General features: G+C 32.1%; 1 protein-coding gene across 5 annotated transcripts; it reads left to right on the top strand.

Annotated features, from left to right (window-relative positions):
* Positions 1-774: 774 nt before the first annotated feature.
* Positions 775-25,608, top strand: LOC146536183 (tubulin monoglutamylase TTLL4-like). Of its 5 annotated transcripts, XM_085190030.1 has the most exons (17): positions 775-1,713; positions 1,807-2,157; positions 2,735-2,969; positions 13,273-13,451; positions 13,828-14,024; positions 15,969-16,217; positions 16,642-16,916; positions 17,295-17,502; positions 17,809-17,935; positions 18,182-18,401; positions 18,779-18,928; positions 19,293-19,391; positions 19,633-19,849; positions 20,002-20,069; positions 21,304-21,324; positions 21,610-21,667; positions 23,413-23,523. In XM_085190030.1, exons 1-17 carry the CDS (start codon positions 1,334-1,336, stop codon positions 23,415-23,417), a joined length of 3,039 nt encoding a protein of 1,012 aa, XP_085046156.1. In that variant the 5' UTR covers positions 775-1,333; the 3' UTR covers positions 23,418-23,523. The 5 variants fall into 5 exon arrangements, with proteins under 5 accessions (XP_085046156.1, XP_085046155.1, XP_085046154.1 ...); XM_085190031.1 differs by lacking the exon at positions 21,304-21,324 and having other exon boundaries at positions 776-1,713; positions 23,413-23,522; XM_085190029.1 differs by lacking the exons at positions 21,304-21,324; positions 21,610-21,667 and having other exon boundaries at positions 23,413-25,608.
* The last annotated feature ends 143 nt before the right edge of the window (positions 25,609-25,751 follow it).

Raw genomic sequence — 25,751 nt, 5'->3', positions numbered from 1 at the left:
ATGTTATAATATTCAAAATATATGGTAAAACATTTGGGGAATGGTGATAATTGATGATGTTGCCCACATAATAAACGTATGTTTATGATTGATGATTGATTTTAAATACCAACCAGTAATTAATTCTTAAAGTTCTTTAGAATCTTAAAAAAACATTGACCACGTCGAGTCTCTTTCAAGACACCTTTTCATCATCTTTCTCTTCTTGCAAAATAAATATCCTCTGTGTCCACATCTTGAACAACGACGTTTAGTTCCATAGTCATTCGGATTTTAAAGCTAAATTGCCTTCTAAATAACTAAAGCGTACAAAGCACTATTTTATGTATAACTTTTAAAGTTACAATAAAACATCCAAATATTTTTTAGTTTATTGGATGAATTTGTACAATATTTACGATTCCATATGGTCTACAAAACAATATTATAATAGTAATAATTGCCTTTTTTTAAAATAACGGAATGTATAACTACGGCGAATTAATACAATATAAAAAATACTTATATAACTATTGTATTTTTTACTGACTGGAATACTGAATAATATTTGTATTTACTAAAAGAAAATAATTGTATATTATTCCTTATTATTGATAATTAAAATAATTTTGAGAATAGTACATTACATTGTTTGCTATGGTAAGATAATATTGATAAATTCTAGCAACATTATGATATGTGAATCGTTTGAATGAATGAAAAATAGTACAATTTTAAGGCTAAACAAATGAAATGTAAAGTCGCTAAAGTGGCAAGAAAGCGACTTGTTCGGATCTCCCTGTCATGCACTCCGCGATACCTCACGAGATAGAGCTATGAAAAAATAGATCAATGCCTTTATAAAACAGCCATGTAGCCGTCGCGCTGTGAACATTTTGTTACCGATAATCAATTTCATTTATTATGTCAATTTTTAATATATTTTAATAACGGTTTATTAACAAGACACGGATAAGTAAATATGGATTTTAAAATATTTAATTGTGTTTAAATTTTCATTGTTGTTTACGATGATCTATTAAAAAATATTTACATTGAACGCCATTACTAGTAGCATGTATAGTAAATTAACGGTGTAGATTCATTTTGAATGGTGAGAGTATGTATGGGTTACAAATTTAAAAAAGTAATTCGTATTTATTTGTAAAAAGAATATATAATTCTTTTCAATTTTGGCGGGAGAACTGGCACGTTGTTTTGTAGTTGTTAAATGGTGATCTGTCAGCTGTCGTCGTCTGGCCTTCACGACGCCTTAGCTGGACGTCCATGGTCCCGTAGATTTTAAGTGTTAAATTAGCAGTGTAATAGTGAAATTTGTGGTGTGGCACGATCCATGTGGAGTTTTGATGATGCGTCTAGACTAGACGCGGATATGGATGGCATGCGAACGTGCCCAAGCTACGAGGCCGGGTTTGACGCGTGTGATCCGTTAGGGTCGGTATTTGAGTGGTCGGGGCGTGGGGCTGCCAGGGTCCTGAGGCGGCGCTGCCGCAGCGAAGGTGTCGATAGGTCGCCGTACGAGGATGTGACGCGTGATTTCCACCGATCATCCGATACTAATACTCGCCATCACCGCGCTGTGCCAAACAAGAGTTACTTCACTATAAACAACGGACACGACCATCGGTTCGATAGGTTTCATCACGAGTGTTCTCTGCCCGCATCTCATAACGGTGACTACATAATGGCTCACGAGAGTAACTTGCATCATGGGTGAGTTATAGTCTTGGACAAAACATAACCTAAACTATACAATAGTTAAAACAAAACAGTATATAAGTAAATCAATGCTTCCTTCTTTTTTAGTTACCAGCCAGGGAGAACAAGATTTCATAAATCAAGCCCCACCAGACCTCTTTTAGTGAATACAATGTCAAATAATAAGCTAGATGACAGCAGGTTACCAAAAGTTGAAGAATTGCTCGAGAAAGTTGATCAGGAAATGCTGGAAGTTACAATGGCAAAGCAGCCTTTAAAATCTATACTCAATAATCCATTACCAAAATCTCAGCTTCAGAGTATATTAAAAAAAACTAAGACCAGAACATACCAAGAACCAAAATTATGTGAAGGTAGAAGAAGACAAAGAGCATCTAGTGAATCGGACAACTTCTATTGTAATTTTCATATAAGCTCACCTATACCAGGCTATGAAAGGTTAGTTTTAAGGTTATTAACATGTACATGCTCTTAGTTTTTTTTAATAAAACACTAAGGGACCATATTTAATATGTCACATGTCTCCCATGTCTTCCCCTGGGGGGTAAAAAGTGTGACATTGTGTGACAAGGCACTCCTTGAAAACTCCTTTTCCACTGAAAGGGAAAAAATGTTATGATGTCACACATCAAAATGCAAACAATATTGTGATTTTTGTTTTAAGTATTAAAATTAAAATATGACATTACTCTAGAAAGTGGGGGGTGGAGAGAGGAAAATGTTTTGGGAGTATTTTCTGCTGTCAAAAGTATGGGGTCTAAATATTATGAAATTGTGGGAAGTAATTTATGAATAAAGTTTAATTACCCAACAACATGACATAAAATAAACTAGTTGGTTACTAATTTATGTATATATAATGTGATATGTGAAAGCCAACCTAAATTTTTAAATGAAAAATATATTAAAAATAAATATTTTAAAAATTTAGTAAGACAAAGGTTTAATCATTATGAAATATACATTTACTATATTTTATTGTGTTTTATTCTTATAAGCTTTAATTTTGTTTCAGTCATTTATCTTATCTATCAAATACTATGAAACGGGCAAAGGATAATTCTGGTACAGGATATTCATATGGCACAGGAATAGGGGCTCTAGGAAGCTCTCCCGCGAAAACTCCTTCAAATTATTCAAAAAACACAAGATGTAGTTGCCAAGACCAAGTTATTATAGCACCGAAAGATGATGTGTACAAAATGCATGTTTTACGAACTACAGCTATTAATAATGAAACAGATGTTGTGGTAAGTTTTATTTGCACATTTTTATCTTACATAAATACTTTTAGGGTAGGTAGAAAGAACCTGGTGTCAGGACCTCCATTGTCAGTTTCACTACATAAATTTGGGATATTGTGTGTTTAGTAGTAGAACTCTTTTAATTTAGCAACAAAATGGCATAGTGATTGATTGACTTAGTACATTTCTTGACTTCCTTTAGCTATTGTGTGTTAGAAAAGTTATAGATATTTAAATATTTACCATTGTTACAACTTTGTTATGTTGACTACCACGCTACAGTCGCGAGCAACTGTAAAGATATTCAAAGGTTTCCACTAAGCCTTTTTACAATGAGTTTTACATGACATTCTTTTACAAAGATTTATTATAATCTTTCAAGATTTAGAAAAAAACAAACATCTTATGTGAATTGCTTATCTTACAGTTATGACATCTGCAGTGATTATTAAATTATTCATTTACTGGTGCTGCTGTTGCCAACATTTTCACATTGTATTAATTATGATAATGTTGGATGGGTGTGACTTCGTATATGACTATCTGCGAGCACACAACAGTGTAGACAGTGGGAACCTAGTGTTAAGACACTACGTGTCATTTATGACATTTCATTCCCCTAGTCTCCTGACAATAGAACAAAGAAATTGAAATATTATATATTTCGTTTCCTCAAGTGGAATTGAACCACCAACCAGTTGAGCTTACAGTCACAGTTTGTGCCCCTGCGCCACTACTGGCCTCAGTAAAGTACATAGAGGTGTATTATTTTTCAAGTACATTATTTCCATACTTAGCATAGAAATGAAAATCTTTGTATGACAGAAAGCTGTATGTATACAGTAATATAAAGAGTTGGCTTACTTTTAGTAACTTTTACTGTTTCATTGGAGGGAATGTTCCTTTCATTTGTATGAATATTTTATACCACTAAAAGCTTGAAAGAAATTTAAATCCAGTAAAATTTTCATTGTTTTATTTTAGCTAATATATAATATGTATGTTGAAACCAAGAGGCCGTGGCGTGGCGCAGAGGTACAAGCGTGCGAATGTAAACCACAGGTTGTGGGTTCGATTCCCACTCGAAATTAAATATTCAATGTTTTCTGAATTCAAACAAATTTAATTTTAAATTAGATTATAATTAGATGACAACTTCGGAGTTAGAGCACTATGAATACAAATTAAACATGCTATAAAAATTTAATAAATGACTTCATTGTAAATTTCAATTCACAAAGTTGATGTAATTTAAGGTATAAGGTAAGGTATAAGGTAGGTATTTAAAAAATAATATAAAAATAGCCGTAATTAACACAGACTTAGATAATATTATTTATTTTAAGATTCATCTAAATTATATTTATCAAACTGCAGAGATTATGAAGATTTTTATATATATGTAAAACATATAGGTTTGTCTGTTTATTAAAATTTGTAATTATTATATTGATTATAGAGTTTTACACAGGTGAGGTATATATTTTTTACATTACGTTTAAATAGAGTTGGTTTATTAAAATAAATGCAATAATAATACTATTATTAAAACAAATTAACTAGGCATGATTTGAACTTTAAGCTTCAAGCAATATATATTTTTTTGTATCTATTAAAGGTCCCCTCACAGTATATAAATAATTATCGTGACATAGTTAAAGTAGATTTAAATTCTTTGTTTGTTTATTATCGGTTGAATTGATAATTCTATGTAATAATCGATATCATTTGTGCTTATTATTTTTGTAGAATCATTTGCTATCTTACTTATCTCATATTATTTTTCTCAAATAGATTTACGAATATTCACAAATATGTTTTAATATTATATAAGAAGCTTGTTTTGGTTCAGGGCACACACATATGCGATAGGTTGTGGGTTCGATTCCCGTTCGAGGAAATGAAATATTTGAAAATGCCTCAAGGATTTGTCGGGAAGTGGGGAATGGAAGTGTCTTAACCAGATTCCCAGGTTCGCTGCTATGTGCGGGATATAGCGTGAAGCTGAAAAAAAAATGGACCCTATAAAGTAAAATAAACAAATGATTATAATATGTTATAGTAGTAGACTATAGTGCACATCGATTGAGCTAATTATAAAACTCGACCTCGGCGTTGCGTGTTCAATTCAGTATCAATAAGCACCTTATCTATTTTAAAGTTTTTAAACTCAATTTGCATTAAAATGAAAAATTAAATGTCATTGAAAACTATTTTTTTTAAGTAGTAGTATTTTGAAGCGATTTCACGGTTCGTTTAACACCTGGCACATCCCAGTACGGTGCTTTCGATGAATTGTTATCGTTGTTGAAATTATATTCGCTCTTATCTCATTGTAAATAAGGTTGATAATTTGAGGCTTTATAAAAAAATTAAATTAGGCCTATTACGCTAACGCATAAATTGAAGTAAGAAAGGGTAAACTAGCATCTTTTTACTTCCCATTTACCTAACTGTGGGGTAGGTATGGGGGTGGTTCAACCCTTAACGAAAAGCGAACTTGCAAGCGTGGGTTTTGACTGCCTTTAGTGTGACATGAACAATGTATTCACGATTTACAAAAGTTCTTGTCTTTTACAAGTTACGAGGCATGGGGCTCGTCTCGTCCTTTTTAGTTTACATTGAAAGTACCTGTTCGTATTTGTGAGGCCAGTCGTGGCCCAGGAGCACAGTGTGACAGTAAACGCGAATGGTTGTGTGTTCGATCCGCATTCGAAGAAATGAAATATTTATTTATATTTCTTCGCTCTGGTGTCGAGGCAAAAATGCGCCGTTGAATTCCACCACTCTTTATCTCTCCACAATTCGGCGGAAAGTGGAGAACGGAGTGTTCGCTCTACCTACTCTGCAGTGCTGGATTACAGCGTGAAGTTGATTTTAAAAGTATTCGTTTTAGTTAGTTGTTTTTCAAAGCTATCGCTAGCGAGACGTTCGCGTGCCTATTGCCGCTGTCATAATTTCGCACAATATAATTTGTTTACACAACCGCAAGCGTACATAAGTATAGCATCTATCGGGTTGAGGAAGTTGTGGAATATTTTTTTTTTTTAAAAGAGATATTAATCGTTGTCAGCGCGGAGAGTTGTGTTTTTTTTAATGAATTCTTTACGTTATTGTGAAAGAAGAGAGTTACATAAGCATAAGGATACATTCCGATGACGCCGCACTTGCACCTCGCGGAATCGAACAATAGTGTTTTAGTATTTGGCTGACTTAACTGTTTTGAATTATATAAAATTTTAATAAAGATTCTCTGTCTTCAACTTGCTTTAAAACAGAAAGGTTGTTTATAAAATTAAATAAATAATTTTTAAAAAGCCTTTTTCTCGCCTGAGTAATTCAACTGGCGCAGTCGGTAGGATCGCGGCGTGTTTGGCTTTAATCAAACTCTTAAAGCCCGCGAACGGTTTCTATCGTTATTACCGCGATCTATTAAGAAGAATCTACGACGGCGAGACCGGCGGAGCACCTAAGCATCGGAGGTTCTGCCAAGCAGTTGAGTCCCGGTTGGAGATGCAGAGGTTTCTTTGGTGAGTACTTTTGTTATCCAAGTTCCTATGCTATATTTCCTTCCGTATTTTTGTATCTGTCTATATAGCTCAAATCGCGATAGGCATTTACTATTATTGAATAAGTTTATGAGAAATAAATGAAATAATAAATAAATGAAATAATAAATGAAATGAAATAATAAATAAATGAAATAATAAATGAAATAAAATAATAAATAAATGAAATGAAATAATTAATAAATAATTAAATGAAATAATAAAATATTATTTTAATAAATATTATATTGAATTGAAATATTTTATTTGTTTGAATTATTTTGTTAAATAGGTTAGTCGTGATTAAAAGATAAAATGTCTTTTGAAAATTGCGAGAATTCTAGTTTTAAGTTAATTTCAGATTTTATGCCACGTTACGATGGTAATTCAAAAATTTTGAATTTTTATATTAGAAGAGTAGATAATATATTAAGCTTAATAGAGGGCGCAGCGAAACACCACCCCGCTATTGTGTGTTTAATCAAAAGCAGACTCAGTGGAGCCGCAATTGATGCAATAGCATACGAAGAGTTTCTAGACTCTTGGGACGCGATTAAACGCGCTTTGATTAGAAGAATAGGTGAACCTAGGAACGAAATACAACTAATGCAAGAGCTAACTCGAACGCGACGTAATAAAAATGAAGACGCGGAAACTTTTGGGAAACGCCTTCGAGACATACTTGACACCCTTTTGTCCGTAGGTAAACATAGTAACAAAGAATATTATGAAAACATGGTTATAGAGCAATATACGAACCAATTAGACTTTCAAATTTCAATAGGTGTGCGTCTAGCCAGGCCTACCACATTAGAACTAGCCATTGTACAAGCTAGGCAAGAAGAAGCTAAGCTCACATACAATAGATTTAATAATAATTTTAATATGTCAAACCCCCAAAGTAAGGTTAAAGAAAATCATAGAAACTTTATTCCATTTCCAAATTCACAATTTAGATTAACCAACCGACAACTCCCAGGTAATTATAGACCTTTAATTAATCATAGAGGTAACATCCCTCACCAGCAAATAAATCCACCCCAAAAAATATCAGATGTGACTATGAGGTCAACAAATAAACCAGAGAAGCCGCAGTTCGCAGTGGAGGAACTCTTCTACACAGACGAGCCACAGGAGCAACAACTCAATGAGTATTCCCAACACTACACTCCAGGTGAGTATTATTATGATAATATACATATACCAGACGAGCAGGATACTTATGAACCAGTTAATGACGAAATAAGTAACCAGCAGGATTTTACGTTAGGCATAGACCCAGACGTAAAGAGATAGTAAAAATAAATAATCATGATAAAGATCATTTACCCTACATAGTAATTCCCGAATTTAAAGGTAAGTTTTTAATTGACACAGGAGCTTCGAGATCCCTTATCTCACCAGAAGTTATACTTAATTCTATTTTTCAAAATTGTGTAGAATATGAACCATTTGAAATAAAAACAGCTCATGCGACAACACAGCATAATCATGTAGTGAATTTACCTTTACCCCCAATCTTTAATAGTAATATTCTTCATAAATTCCTTATTTTTGATTTCGACCCTAAATACAAAGGACTTATAGGTCTAGATTTATTAAAATCATTATCTAGCAATATTAATTTGAAAAATAAAATACTACATACAGCGACAGCCGACATACCTATTTATTTCGACTATAATAAGAAACTTATAAAAATAGAACCAAAGTGTGAAAAACTTATCACGTTAAAAACAAACTATACTGACGGATTTTATATCTACGACGACTATATTTGGTCTAAGGGATTAACATCCCCTGCTGCTATTATTAATGTTAAAAATGGAAAATTTATAACTAAAGTCATTAATACCAATTCAGAAGGACGAACCATATGTAACATAGGTACATTTAAATTACGACCATATAATATTATATATAAAAAAGGCAAACAAAATACAAAAGCTGACGAATCATTATCAACTGTAAATTCTAATAATAATAAAGTCGACAATATAATTGACAGTATATCCCAAGACTTAAGTGCACAAACTAGTGAAAACATAGCGCAGGTACCCCTTGTATCTAGTAATAACAACGATAATAACATAGAGCCTGACAACGACAGACAAAACATTATCCCGTCAGAGACTGAGACTGACAGTATGAGTATTTTAATAATCAACCCTGATAATCTAGTATCTACTAACCATTCCCAACAAGATAACGAAAATAAAGGCTTATTAATTAAATGTAACGATAATGACAGACTAGTTAGGCAGTTTAACCCTGAAATAACACCCAGTTCAAAGTATAACACTAAAATAACACCCAGCTCGAAATACAGAGTAGACAATAGATTAACTAATACTAGGACATTGGTAAAAGACGTATTTACCAAAGTAAATAATACTGAGAAGAAAATAGTATCATCCTTAAGGAAGTACATAAGAAAACCACATAAGGTAGGTGAAACAGTCTATGAGCAAGTAGCTAAGACGGCGCTCAGAGATAAAGCCATACCAGATTTCAAAGGTCCGTATAAGATAATTAATTTGCACCCTTACTATATAACGGAGATTATAAAAAATCATCCAAACTCTAATTCTAATAGAGTTCGTTATAAATTGCTACGAAGGCCTCATCTTATTTCAGGTCCCTCGTGTTCCACAAAATAACCCTAGATCCCATACATAATGGAATTTTATTATATTATATTATTATTTAAATTTTATTAATTAAAGAAAAACTCTGAAACAAAATGATACGTTTAACCTTGCTTTTACTTACTTAATAACGAATAAATATTATATATAATAGTTCTATATACAGATAAATATTATATATAATAATTTTACATACAAATAAATACTATATATAATAATATATAATTATTTTAAAGAACTTATTTTGTTGTATGCGAGAATACTTCATCTTAAAGGATACATAAGGTTTATAGAAATAAAATAGAATATAAGTTAGATTTACTTATAAAAAAAAAACAAAAAAAAAATATTTTTACTATTTCTAGAGTTAATCATGGTATTATATATGGTTTAGTTTCGATAGTAGTTAGATACTACTAATTATTATAAGGAAATTTATTAATTCATAAAAAATATATGTAGTTTTTAATTTTGTAAACATTAAACCTATTCAAATAAATAAATCAAAGTGTCTATTATGATGAAAGCATATAGTACAGAATATTTCCTAATTTCCATCCTAGAAATTCCTTCCATTTCTAATAATAAATATAACCTAACAATTATTTCTCATTCCAACCCTTATACTTGGTAACGAAGGGTACTCTTACCTAAAAGAAGGATTTAGAATATATACCTCTCGATTATATACATCAACTTGCATATAATATCCAAACCCTAGAAGAAGAGGAGAAAATAAAGAAATAGAGTATTATCCTGGCTGTTTCAAGCTTATCTATGATTATTATATACTACTATAATAAATGTTATTTTTGGAAAATCTACGAGCATCTTCCCAGAGTCCCGGAGGAAACCAGCAGCGAGGACGCTTCAGGAACCTGCAGGACCAGCTTCCATCTTAAGGAGGGAGGAGTTACATAAGCATAAGGATACATTCCGATGACGCCGCACTTGCACCTCGCGGAATCGAACAATAGTGTTTTAGTATTTGGCTGACTTAACTGTTTTGAATTATATAAAATTTTAATAAAGATTCTCTGTCTTCAACTTGCTTTAAAACAGAAAGGTTGTTTATAAAATTAAATAAATAATTTTTAAAAAGCCTTTTTCTCGCCTGAGTAATTTAACTAGAGGCCGTGATTTTTTTTTTATTATGTATATTTAAGTGCTAAAAAGTGATTCGTGTGTTAGTTGAGTTTACATATTTATTATCACTATGCCATCACTGAAAAAGATTATATCGAAGTTATGTCACATTGTAAGTATTATTTTTTTGGTGCTTGTTTAGTCGTGCTATTTTTTTTAATAATTAGTTTTTAAATTGATAACAGCTATTATCAACGAATATCTAATGACGCATTTAAATATCGTAAATAATTAGTACGAATTTGATGAAATAATGCGAAAAGTGGGTCAATTAAATAATAATATACCAGTATTTTTTTTAGTTTCACGCTGCATTCCGCACACAGCAGGGTAGGCAGGGGAAACCAAGTGTTAAGACACTCTGTTCTCCATTTTCCGCCGAATTCTGGAGGCATTGCGTGTTGAGTGGTGGAAGAAAATATTGAATATTTAATTTACTAGAGAAGGAATCGAATTCACAACCTGTAGCGTTTACAGTCAGACTTTATGGCCCTGCGCCACTACTGGCTTCTTAATTGTTATTCATTTCAACGAACATTTCACGTATGCGTAACATTTATTATTTAAGTCCCACCGAATATTGATACTAGTTTCAGCTTGCTCACTTCTGGTTTTATTATTAGGATAATGCTTCGCTCTAACATTTGAATATACTAGAGCAGTGTTCATTATTGTTTATAGTTATTTTTTTAGTGAAATACAAAAATACTTTAGCCGTTTTCTAAAATCTATAATTAATTTGCAATTAGTATTTATTAATATTTTCAAAGTTTACTTTCACCATTCGACAGGTATGCCACAAAAAATCGACGGAAAGTGGGGAACGGAGTGTCTTAACACTAGATTCTCTCTGCCTATCCTGCTATATGCGGGATACAGCGTGAAGCGTGATTTTTTTAATAGCTTAATGAAAAATCTATATATATTTCAAGTAACAAATTATCCAAGGCTAAACCAGAACAAACATCTTAGAATAACAATAGAATGCGCTACTTGCCTCTGTTCGAATTCCTGACCATTGACGCTTCAACTCGCTTCAACAGTGACGTAGGCTGTCGTCATCATATACGAAATGACTAGATCATTTATCATAAAACTTTAAATAAACTGATTCATCACAAGCCAAGACGAGGCCCACTGACACATATATTATTTTTGGATATTTTTAAAAGTGTTAATCCACACTTAGGAACGGGAAATACTTACTTAAGCCGTCCAAGAAGCGCGGGTTCAAATCCCGTTACGTTCAAATTTTAAATTAAAATACGTTTTCATTTAAATAAGTTCTTATATTATTTCTCCGACCAGCACGTGAGCGGGTTTCGGGATCCTAGATTTTTTTTTTGCGGCACAGCTTCTCGGGTTCGGGCGTGATGCCAATTGTACCAAATGTCAATACGATGCATTAGTATCTAACTTCTCCACTCTGCTTCGATTCTTAATCGATCTAGTGCATTATAACTTTTTAATTTCCCTCGCGTGACTTCAGCAATTTACGGGTTACTTCCCCTCGGTTTTCATTGTAAGCGGTATCCTTGGCATGTTTTTTTTTTGTAATTTTTTTTTAAATAATATTATTGAAAAACCAAGGTGTAGTGGTATTAAGTGGATGAAAAGTGTGAATCTTAGTGTTCCAGTGATGGTTGCCAAAATTTATAATACGGAACTGCGCTACGGTAATCCGCTGAATTCGTGTTTCTCTATGTTTATTCTTGTCGAGAGTCGGTGGCGCTTCATTGTTAACCTGTTTGTCGTTTACCACGTGGCAGGTAGGAAAACGTGTTCTGTTTTCACTTTTTTTTTTAAATATTATCATTTGTGTCCGTCAAAACTACCGTCGATTGTTTCCCTTTTGTTCTGTTGATTGACACGTGTCGATCGTTTATAACGTTTGCATTGTGTCTGGTGATACTGTTTGTGATGCGTTTTGTTTCTGCTATTTTTTTTATTGCTTGTTATATTAACTTTTTTTTAAATGAATATAGACGGTATATTTTATACTATTATTGTAGATGTTTTTTTTTCTCGCTGAGCAGGATAGGGTTGTTTAGAGTTAAGACACTCTGCTCCCCTGTAGTCACTTTCCGTCTGCTTTGCGGTGTGCGGGATAGTAAAAAAAATTGCATAACATGATGGGTACAAAGTGCTGCTGTAATCATGATGATAAAAGTAAACTTTTTGGAATAAATTACTAGATTCATGCAAAAGTAATGTTTACATTAAATGTCTATAAATTATTAAATGATACATTCCCGCAGCGGGAATTGAACCCACAACCGTTTCTAGACTGCGCCACGACATCATTAAGGCCTTCAAAGAAATAATAAATCTAGAATTTAAATTCTAAAACATACTGTTCTGAACGGGTGCTGGGGATTAATGTTTCTATTTTCATTTGAAATGCGCACGAATATTCTCATCTAGTATTTGTCATTAAAATTAACACTTTATGTGATCACAAAGGAATTTCCGAACTGAAAATAAAGTTATATTTAAATTGTTTGCCAATTGTATTCAAGCTACAAGAATTAAGTAACGTAAAAGATGTTTGTTACTAGTATATATTTTCTTAGTAATTCCATGAGTAATGATTGTTTTGATTATTTTCACGACTCCGCTCTGATATGACAGAATGCGGCGTTGAATTCCGCCGCCTGACACTCAATAGACAAAGTAAACAACGGAGAGTTCAGACACTAGGTTTTTTCTCTTTACGCTATTATGTGGGATATCAGAGAGATAATTATTCTTTGACTCTAATACTCTAGCGATTTTTTTTTTAAGGAAGCATAACGCAGGGAAGCGCTTTGTTTAATCAAACCTGTGAAACACCTATACTTACTATAAAAATAAACACAAACTCCCATGGAATTCGAACGTCATTAGCCACCGTTTTCAATGTTAACTTCACCATTCGGCACAACTGTTAAGAGGATTATTTTTAACTTTATATTTTACATATTGTAGCCTCGTCAAGACACTCACACGCCTACCAGGCCCGCTGTGAGTCCAGCTTTGCCCGTAAGCTCGGTGACTGCCATACCTGTACCGAAGAAAGCTGTCAAAACCAAAAAGAAGGCCAAGACGAAAATTAAAAGCACTAAGATGAAGATTAGCACTAATGATGTTATTGGGGAGGCTGATGAGTAAGTTGTATTGGTGTTTTTGTTATGAATTAAGATGGGAAAAATATAATATTATGGTTTTTGACATTTTTTAAGTGTTATTCCACACTAAAGAAAGAAAGATAGTTATTTAGAAAATGTATAAAAAGTAAGAGTTTACATTTTTGTACGTTAACTAAATAAGTATTAATATAATGTTTTTTTAGACTTAATTTTTAAAGCTAGCTTTTATTTTTGATATCTTTACATTTTATTGATACTAATATATAAGTAATTAGTTAATAGTAATATAACTAAGTTATATATTCCTTTTTCTTTACCATAGTCAAAGTAATACATATAATTTAATTCAAAATAAATAACAAAAAATAATTATGTTTATTTATTGTTATTTCAGTTCTAACAGCAGATCGCCATCACCTGACCCCACAGTGGACACGTGGCAAATGGACACAGATTCAATAGAAATAGACAAATTGGACAAACCACCTCCCCCATTGGTACCTAAGAATGATCCAGAACAAAATTCTATGGTCAAGTTAGCAACGAAATTGAATGGAACAGTAGTCTCTACTAAACCACTGCCTTCGAAAGGTGAGTTTTTATTTACATTTTATAGCGTTTTTACTTATCGACATTATAAAAATGTGGGTATAATGCATAAGCTAAATACTAATTAGGATACAATTAATTTTTACATAAACGATTTTATTAAATCAAATGTCTAGAGTGTCTTAACTCTAAATTCCCTCTACTTACCCTGTGGTTTTTGGGTGTACAGCGTGAAGCTGATAAAAAATCAAATCTATAATATTTCTAGTATAGTCACATAACTTATTAGGTAAACTTATATATAAAAATCCACTTAAATTATTTCACAACGCAAACTCACCCATAAACTATTTAAAAGTCAGCCATTATTTAAGAATATTATTTGACAAGATATCTAGAGTGGGCAAGGTCAGTACTGACGCTAATATAAATTAACTTTAATTTATCACGTGTGAATCTCCATCGCTTTCCACACCTAATACAAAATAATAAACGTTGTTCTAGAAAATCATATTAAATCGAAAAATTGGTGTCCTGACTCTGCCAAATTATTTTAGATAGTTTTATTCGTAGTGTTTTTTTTGTAAAGTCATTCCATCGAGATTCGAGATAATGAGTGTATATTTTAAATTTAAATACTGTTTAATTTATTGTTAATTGAGAAGTTTAGATAGCGGCGTTTTTATCAATGTTTCTACTGCTCTACACTTAATTTCTGTATATAATAATATTTGGAAGATTTTCGTCATAATGTACATCATTTTATTCTATAAGAATAACAGTGTTATTGTATGTTTGGGTTAAAGACTAATTTTTATAATTATATTTGACAATGCAGTGGAACAACGCCTATGGGTTCGATTACCATTCGCAGGAATGAATTATTTTTTTATTATTATTTGTATTTCTTCCTTCTGGTAACAAGTCAAAGCGCGATGTTAAGGTCCGCTATTCAGCACCCAATGTCTCGAAAAAATAGGCGTAAAGTTAGGAACCGAATGTCTTAGCACCCCCTGTCTACTCTACTATATGCGGGATACTACGTAAAGCTGAATAAAAATTACAATATCGTTTTAAATATGCATACACCTATTCGTATTATTTTGTTGTAAATAAAATCGTAGTTTTCTTTTATACATTTTATTAATTAATCTTACGGGTTTTATCGAATAAGAAGTATAATTATTTTTTTATATTTTCATGTAATTCTAATATCTACATGTAGTTGAAATGTTACAGAGAAAATAAACAAAAATCAACAATTCTTGGCTTCCTTACACACAACTAATCCCTTCAAAACTTTACCAACGCGCAAAGGTTACAAAGCTAAATTTTTCTTTAAATATTTAATATAAATATTTAAAGCTTCGCTTATTTGTTAGTTGTTAATAATATTTTTTCATTTATATTCTTTTATTATTTAAAATCGTTTAATTTGTGTAGTGTAGTGTCTCCAACTCTATGAAAAACTTGTAGCTTTGTTTGGTTTCTTTTTTCTATAACGTATTTTTGATGTAAAGATAGACAGATTTGCTTATTTAATACAAAATATCTGTAAATGAGTAGGTAATGAAGAACACAGTAACATATTATTAATTCAAATTAATAATAATTCCTAAATTGTGTATATTTAATTCGTATCATTTGGTTCTTTTTAAGTTGTCTATTTGATTTTTCAGTCGTAATTTGCGTTATTGAATTACAGACGTTATTATTAGCTAGAAAATAATTATAGAAATATATATCCCTAATTTTTATTTAAATACTATTAGTTTAACTTAAAAGTAAACATTGTACATATTACTTATGTTGTATTGCTATAATTTCGTAATAAAAATACTAAAAACTATTTAATCTATTTGGTTCTATTTATTAACTTTAATAATTAGTTAGCTTTTTATTTTCATTTATATTTTTGAATAAATTATATAAATAAGTTTATTTTGTATTTCTATTTATTATTAAAAGACGTGCTTTTATTTTCAGAATCACCTTTAAGTTTACCAGAGTCAATTAGCAGCTGTTTAAGACCGTCTCTCTTTCCTCGAGTACCACCATACCTCAAATTCGTCAGCCATGATGAAACTACACCCTTAAAAATTCCATTAGCAATACAGAAACATCTCAAATGGAAAGTCACTACTATAACACCTATAGTTGTTAAGAAAACATTGACTAATTCGGGCTTTAAATTGGTCAAGAGTGAGTGTGATACGGCGGAATGTCCACAAGAAGGTCTTTTTTTTTCTTGTATATAAATTTACATGTAGATACTTAGATTTTATATTATATTGAAGTGGTTTCTCTAAAATATGTGTATTATCCGTTAGGATAACTAATGCAATTATTGATGTTTTAAAAATCTAGGTTTGACACTTAAAAATTATAAACTGAATGAGGCCAGTCGTGGCGCAGGGACATAGAAGTGTGACTGTAAACGCAACAGGTCGTGGATTCGAGTCCCTTTCGAGGAAATGTAATATTTAATGTTTTTATTTCCTTGTCTGGTAAAAAAGTTTTAAATTATATTTAAATTTCAGCATACCAAAAATTTTGACATAAGGACGTCTTATTAATGGTCTTATATCTTAATCATTCAAGTTTAATAAAATTTTACAAAAAAAAAACATGTTTAACACTTGTAAATTTCTAATTTCAGAAACAGTAGACTGGATAGGCATATGGGGTAAACACATGAAGTCAATAATGTTCAGAGCAATAAAGGACGGACAGAAAATGAACCACTTCCCGGGAACCTTCCAAATAGGTAGAAAAGATAGATTATGGAGGAATTTACAGAAATTAGCATCTAAATATGGCGTTAACGAATTTGGTATAATGCCCAAAACATATGTTTTACCACATGATTTGAAGATATTGAAACATGACTGGGAAAAGTATGCGGCTAATAATGAAAAATGGATTATTAAGCCGGTATGTATTGAATGAATATTATTTGAACAGAGTGTGTACGGGAGTTCGATTCCAATTCAGGGGAATCACTTATTCTCATTTCCTCACTCTGGTAACAAGACTATAATTGAGTTGATTAGTGATTTTACAGTTGAGTGGTTCCGCCACTCTACGCGCGATGTCTCAAATAGTGAGCGGAAAACGTAGTGTTATAACATTAGGTTCCCTCTGCTTAAGATTCGTGATACAGCGTAAAAAATATAACGATAATTATCAAAATGTTGATACAATATAGCATCCATTATGTTAATCAGGTATAACAATATTTTATCTTACAAGGAAATATAAAAATTTGACCATAAATAACAGATTATATATTTATAAAAATTGACATTTTAGCCAGCATCAGCTCGCGGTACGGGTATCAAAGTAGTATCCCGTTGGACTCAAATACCTAAGAAAAAACCCGTTGTTGTTCAACGATATGTATCTAAGCCTTATTTGATCAATGGTAGCAAGTTTGATCTCAGATTGTATGTACTTGTTACTTCTATACATCCGTTGAGGATATATTTGTATAAAGATGGCTTAGCGAGGTTTGCTTCAGGTAAGTTAAATATATGGAATTGTAATTTATGTATAAATATTAATTTAAATATGTCGCAAGCAAAGTAAAATTGAACATTAAAAAAAATCAAAAAAGAAAAAAGGCCAAAACTCATAGTTCGTACTTTAGTTTATACATTGAAATGTACAATTTCCATATACATTGTGTATATGAATGCATTAATCAAATAACATAACCATAATATATTGTATATATTTTTTATTATAGAAATTAAGAAAATAGTTTGTTAGCAAATTAAAAATGCAGTTATTCATATAAATAATTATTAATTTTTTCGTTTTCCAGTGAAATATAATGATGAACTGTCATCATTAAACGATAGATACATGCATTTAACTAATTACTCCATCAATAGACTATCTAAGAATTATACACCTAATGAAGATTTTGCTGCTTGCGAGGGACATAAGTGGTAATTATTTATTGTATTTTATTTTTGATGCTGTTCACGAGAGACAGATTGAGATTCACGCTGTATCCCGCATGTAGCAGATTACAGACAGAGGGAAACTAGTGTTAAGACACTCCGTTTCACACTTTCCGCGGAATATTTCGTGAATATTTCATGTTGAATGGCGGAACTCAACGCCGGGCTTTTGCCAGAGCGAGAAAATAAACATTCAATGTATAAATAGTACTAATCAAATAGTGTTTCCAGGACTCTACAAACACTATTTCAATATTTAAAGACTGAACAGAAAGTAGATACAGATAAGTTGTGGGAGAACATAAAGGATCTAGTAATTAAAACAATCATATCCGGTGAGGCGAGCATCAGTTCGTTGACCAAAGCCAATATAACCTCGAGGTACAATTGTTACGAATTATTCGGTATTGATGTACTGTTGGACGAGGATTTAAAGCCTTGGCTCTTGGAGGTATGCTTTGATTTCTTTTTATTGGTGTTAATTTATGAAAGTAATTATATTAGTATTATTGATGTTTTGTTGTTGAGGCCGTCGCGGCGTAGTGACACAAGGGTGTAACTAAACGTGACGGTTGTGGGTTCGATTGCCAGTCTTTTCGAAACAGGGGAGTTTTGTTAATGAAATTTATTTGAAATCTTAATTTTATTTCTTTTCGCAAGTCACGGTGAATGAACCTAGTGTTAAGACACTCCAACTCAGTGAGTTTCGCCAACTATTTGAGACATTGTTTGTCGATAGTGGAGCTTTATGCCGCGTTTAGTTTTATATAAGAAAATAAGTATCACATATAAACTATAAATATACAAAAATAATACAAACAATTTCAGGTGAACATATCGCCGAGCTTGCACAGCGCGTCCCCATTAGACATCCACGTTAAAGGTCCGTTAGTATCGACTGTGCTCAATATAGCACAGTTCCAAGTGCCCGCCAAAACTAATTTAGAAACTCTATGCAAAGAGAAACCTAGTAAATTGGTATGTTTTTTTTAAATTATGTTGTAAGTAGTTACCTTGTCTTTGACACGCACATACAGTATGGCTGATGCGTCGTGGCCACCTTGAAGTCAGGCTTTACGAACCATGGTATGGCATAACCAATTAAAAAGCATTCTAAAATCAAATCTGCGTAGCTTTCTACAGCTAAGCTTAGGGCGGACACAAGTCGTCGACCGCATAGGAAGTACATATATTGTAAAAGAATGCAAATGTGCAAAAATATTATAAAATGTTTTTAAACAATAATATTTATGTGTATTTTTAAATTAATATTTTTTTCCAAAATTAAAGTTGATATACTTTAATAAATAATATACTATGATTTAATTTTAAATGTTTTCAGGCGGGCTTGCCTTATGATAGTAGATTATATACAGTATACCTGTCTAAAGAAGAAAGAGACAAACATATTATTTACACTAACATGGAAGATAGAGATATGGTAAGTTGTTTTAAATACTGGCCGGTATTTGTATGACTTCAATTTTATAGCATTTTGAATTGCTTGGGATAGCCATAAAAAACGTTATAAACGCGATGGTTTGGGGATTTGATTTCCATTCGGGGTAAATAAATATTTTTTCATGTCTGCACTCTGGTAAGAAACACAAGCGCAAAGACGCTATATTTTGAATATTGAGCGATAACTTAGTATAATAAAAAATATCTGTGTTTATCCTCAGTATCTGCGCGACATCCTGTCGACGCTGACGCCGGACGACGTGCGGCACCTGGTGCAGGCGGAGGACGAGCTGGCGAGCGCGGCGGGCGCGGCGCACGTGGAGCGCGTATTCCCGGCCGCTCGCGCCCACCATTACCTGGGCTACCTGGCCGGCCCGCGCTACTACAACCGCCTCTTTGACGCGTGGGAGACACGCTACGAGCGGGACCGACGGCCTGGTTGGTGATCTTTTATGTTTATATTAGTCTATGATCTATCTATCGATTAATCACCTCCATACCCTATTGAACATAGAGTTAATACACCAAAAACTAACACTAAGCCTAACAAACATCATATCGATTATTCCTTCCTTATCGATTCTCCGCAGGTATCGAGTTGCTCCGCTCGCTGTGCGACATCGGCTACCATCTGGAGGCACCGCCCGTCCCGCTCAAGGTAACCCCCGCGCCGCCCCCCGCGCCGCACGCCCGCGCCCCTCACGCTGCCGTACTGTTGTTGTGGGGGGTGTTATTGTTGTTTGTTGAGCGGTTGTTGTTAGGTGGGAGTGTTGGATAGGTTTAGTTGAGTTTTGTAGGTTAGGTTATGGATAGGTAGACTATGTTTTTTTTTTATTTTGGGTCGCGTTTTAAGTGTTTTGGGAATGAATATATTTTTCTCTGAGTGGGAACTTTGGGAACTTGCAACCTTCGCGTTTGTAGTAAAAAGTTGTGACGGGGCGTCACAACTTCTGTATGTATCCTAAGTTATTATTTAGGATACATAATATGTACCATACTTTGTAATATCATATATAGGCTATAATTAATGTAACTATTGCAGTAGCATTTAATGACTTTATAAATAAAAAAATAGTTGTGAAAATATTCTCAAGATGTCTATTACTAGTACTTCAATACTCAAAGAAAACAACAAATACTTTCATCAGACTATGAATATTTGTGTAAATTAACTATTTTCTGTTAGTTTTTATGTGTTTGTGAGATATGAAAAACAACAACAGTACGGATCGTCACAATATCCCATATTTTTGTTCGCTCCTCATATGTGTATGTTGTACTTTCTATTATTGGTTTTGGGTATATATTTTATATTTATGTATATATGTATGTGTTTTCAATTTTCACATTAAAGTAAAAGTCTACAATATTTGCTTTTCTTTCTTTCTACTTTTGACAAAACCCTAAGATGAAAAAAAAACTGAAAAATAATCTATTTTTTTTAAATGTGAAAATTAAAAATTGTTAATATATTTCCGTATACCTTCTTCATATATATTTGTATTATTCTTATATTAATTTTCTTATTTATTATTACTATACTATAGATAATATATTTGAAATTATCAAAGTTATATTTATGTTAGGGTCACTTAAACTTTAGGCCATATATAAATAAATAAGTGGATATATCAACAAACAGTATGTGCAATTCTTTCATATTTGATAGTACTATGTTAGGTATGATTCAAATACACAATTTTACTCTTTACAATGGATGAATAACACAAACAATAATAAAAAAAGTAAATAATAGACGGTCATTTAATTAATGCTTATTTTTTCGCAAATTTGAAAAAAGTTATATAAATGTTATAGATTAATTAAATTATAGATTCTATTGTATATGTGACAAAAGGAACAATAGGTTAAAGTAAATGTTATAATTACAGGCCAAAACAGGAGTTAGTGTGGTGAGACATTTTACGTTAAAGCATGATTAATTTTTTTAATCTATTTTCTCATATTTCAATACGTGACATGGAATGGATAATAATAATTCAGAACGCATTCTTAGAATCAGACACGTTTTGACAATTAAAAAGAAACATTTACTTTCATCAAATGGTTATGCTCGTTTGTTTATATTCGGTTCACAAGAACTTTAATAATATTTTAATTACTTGTAATATAGACTATAGAATGAAATGAAATTTAAAGCATGTATGGATATTAAGATTTTTTTCTGTGGCAATCAGGGCAAAGTCACAAATGCGCTCCGGAGAGCGTACTTGGGTTGTAAACACGTCGCTCACAGTAAGTGCGTAGAACGGAGCCGCCGGTATCGAAACGACGCGAGCGATCTTCTTAGTATTTTTTATCTGTACAAGCTACACCTCTAGGCCATAGACTATATAGACGTTCGAATTTCGAATTTCAAATAGAATATGACGCTAGTGATACGATGTTTAGTGCTAGAACGAAGAGGAACATGAATGTTTTTATGTACGAGTATAGCTCAAGTATAAATTATTATAATATTTGCATATTAATTTGTTTTGGTTATTCGTAACGTAATAATCGATTTTTAAACTATGAACAAATAGAAGTGCATGATTGGCTAACGAGTGACACCTTGATACTTCACTGATGTGTTCCAAATTTAAAATGTTGACAGTAATACTAGTATCACTATAGAATATAATAGATTATAAAAAGAAAACTTCTATCTATGGAGTAATGTTTAAACGTAGATCTTTGAAATTGTAGTAATTTTATTGTTATAAAAATAATAATAAAATAAATAGGTACTTAATAGAATTCGTATTCTAGTATTTGTGCAGTGGTATTGCTACATCCCGTATATAGTTATTATGTAATATTGAATGTGTTGTTTTTAGTCGGCTACGTTTCGGGAACTAGGAAATGTATATGACCTAACAGTTTTATTATCTTCATCATCATTGTAACAGGTAAAGAGTTTTGTTTAAACGTTATATTTCATAATGTGTTGTGCGTATTTGTTTTTAATATATATTTGTAGCATAAGGTAGGATGTAACATCAACATAGGTAAACGTTTAATTTTAAGAGTTTTAGATATAAATATGATGTAATTATATGTGTTTATATTTTCTATATTTATTATGATTCTATTATGTTAATTATATATTTTGTATGTATTATCATGCTTAGCATATAACTATTTCCTGTTGCTTTCCTCATCACTTTTCATGGTTGTGTGATATTTGTTTTCATTGTGTGGATGATTGAATGTTGAATTTTGAATGATAATAATGGCTGTGCTCAATTAACACTGATATTTTATAGTTCATCATTAGTTAAAAGGATTTGTGGTTGAAATTATATATTTTTTTTTTAACATTTAATTTCAACTATTTTTGCTGTTTTGTCATCAATTTTTGTGTGTTGCATGTGTTATTAAAACCTCACGCACCATTCAACTCGCAATTCGTGCTGATTTTACACTATTTATGTCTAACTTCAACTAAAATTTTGTTGTATCGTTTGTGTTTGGTATTCGTTTCATACTCACCCTAAACTCATGAGCACTAGCTTTACAAATTTCATTTCCCCCAATCGCTATACGCTTCAGCACAAAAGCTGTTATTGGTTTAAGCTATTGATTTTTTTTGGAAATTTTACAAATATATTTATGTTTCAGTCCAATTTTGTTTTCATAGTTTTTACCGTAATTATGTATATCAGCACAAACGTAGTTTATGTATGCCGTTTTAAACCGTTGACTGTCTTAAATGAATTAGAGCAGGAAGTCCCTAAAATTCTACTTGTTTTTTTACTTTAGTAAAGTCATATAGGAATGCTATTTTGGCAATCACAGCTATTAGAACTTTATCTTTAGATTAGATACCATGTAATTTAAAGCGTAGACAGCGACGGTGATAAGGCGGCAGATTAGCGAGTGAGTAACGGTGCCCCCTCCCCCGTTCCCACCTACCCCGCCTCTCGTGTCCCCCCGTCCCCGTGTCCTCGCCTGGTCCCGGTGTTATAGCGGGCGGCTCAGCAGTTGGATCGTTGCAGAATGACGTGGACGCGCCGACGCCGGCCCCCTCGGTCTCTGCCACAGCCTCGCTCGCGTCGCTGCCCTGCCCCGCGCCCTCCGGGTCCCCAGCGCCCCCCTGCGAGCCGGCGCCCCCCGGGCCCCCTGCCCCCGCCGCCGCCCCGCAGCCCCGCGCCTAACAACACAGACCTGAACATGAATGAGTGCGATAAGCGTTAGGCCGGGTTCACACTATTGTGCCGGTCGCGACTCGATCTCAGTCTGAGAAACTATGAGAGCATTCATACTATCCTTCCGGTCCAATCACGCATGTGTGAATATTTCTCATATAAGATTATTTTGGCAAACTGGGTTTGGACCGAAAACGAAACGTAACCGGCACCACAGTGTGAATCCACCCTTAATGGCCGCCGAAGAAATCGTTTTCTACAGTCTTTTATATTTATACTGTGTTGTGTCAATAACAATATAGATAATGATGTAGACAATAAACCAATATATTAAACTTACGCCATCCACTGCAATTTTTTTTGTTAAAAATTTGATCATTTAAAGAGTTTTTATTTTTTTCTTCCAAATGGTTGTCAAAGTAATAGAAGTCCAACTTCAGTTGAAATAGTCAAGCTCAAAGCATACAATTATTTTGAAACAATACAGTATCTATAATGTTATTAAAAGCAACGTTTATTTCACATTGTTCTGTAAAATTAAGTTAGCATGTAATATTTTGAAATAAATTTATTTTTATTTAATTATAATCTAATTTAATTATATTTAGGTCACTAAAGAAATAGTACTGATATGAAACCAATATGATAGATAATTTTAAAAAATTACATTCAGGTAATGTTCCTTTTGCTTACAAAACTCATAATTATTTAAAACTTGTTTGTTTCTATGAAAATAAATTAAATATCAGAACTTTTGTGTAGTAACAAATTTATTCTTTTATTGGCTTATTTAATACTCTGTGCAAAACGATACAAAAGCGGAATTTATCAAAATGTAAAAATACTATGACAATTTACGTGAAAATTATAAATAAGCTAAATTAGGGATGACTATAATACATACAGAAAATGTATGTTTTTCTTTAACTAGAGCACACGACGCGTTTTAGTCGGTTATTCGCCTTGTGTGTTTTAGTTTCTAAGATAGCCAGGAGCTTATTTCTCGATAGTATTTCATAGTCTAGATATTTTGATGGTAAAATGATATAATATAGAATCCCAATTTTCTCCACTTAAATTTGAATCTTTTGAAATTCCCTCAATAAAAGTGCTTAAACAAAATATTTTGGAAAAATAAATAAATTTAAAAAAATGTCTTTCGAATTGGGGCAAGAAAAGAGAGCCACGAATCAAACCTATTTATGAAATTGAAGTAATATTTAGAAATATTAAATGTCATGTAAAAGTGTTTTATTACAATGTGTTCATTGTATGAATAGTGTTGCTAGATTAGTGGTTGGGTAAGCTTGTGATGTCATCGAATCGTGTTCACAGTTTGATTAGAATCGATTTTAAATTTGTGTATATATTTTGAAATGAAAAATCGATTTTTAAATTTTACTAAATGTCAAACAATATTCATTCCTTTTTCAAATCTTGTGTCTATACTATCTGTTGTATGATAAATGAGTGTTTATTTGTTAATTATGTATGTTTAATTTTCAAATATGCTCTCGAAATGTAGGCAAAAGATGGAATACTCTAAAAAATAGGATTTTTTAAAATTAAAATCGAAAATTGTGTAAACAATTGAATCGTAGTGAGACATCATAAGTGCACGTGTATTGTTAAAAGATTTGAAGAAAATCTTCTTTTGCGACGCTGATATAATAAAAACATATTAAAATACATAGTTTTTTGTTTACTATATATATTTTTAATTATATATCGTCGGAAATAATAAATTATTTTGTAATACAGCATTGACAATGTAATTTTTTAGGACGACTGATTGCAACGTTCTAACTTGCGTTTCTTTTATTGCTTCGTATTAAGCTGTTTCATTATATATATATATATTACGTTTTGAACAAGATTTTTGTAGCGGTAACGTGACATTTTGTGAACCTGTTATTTTTAATGGCCGTTTGAAGGTAGTCTTAAATTGTAACAACCAAAGAGATGTCAGGCTATCAAGTTATGCAATTCCCAAGTGAATGCCTCTTACTCAATCTGAACAACCTAATAATAAATATATACGCATTTTGTGATTGTTTCTTTTTATTACATTTGAACTTTTAGAATTTAACTATTTCGATGTTTCGAGTTTTAATCTTGTTAATTAAGAGTTGAGTATAATTTATTTTTATGAAATTCTTATAATAATAAGAAAAAATACAAATAATACG

Source organism: Heliconius melpomene, chromosome 9 (assembly GCF_056956725.1).
Source record: "Heliconius melpomene rosina isolate 202511_hmr_F chromosome 9, ASM5695672v1, whole genome shotgun sequence".
In the NCBI taxonomy this organism is placed as follows: Eukaryota; Metazoa; Arthropoda; class Insecta; order Lepidoptera; family Nymphalidae; genus Heliconius; species Heliconius melpomene.
This window is presented reverse-complemented; position numbering and strand designations above follow the sequence as displayed.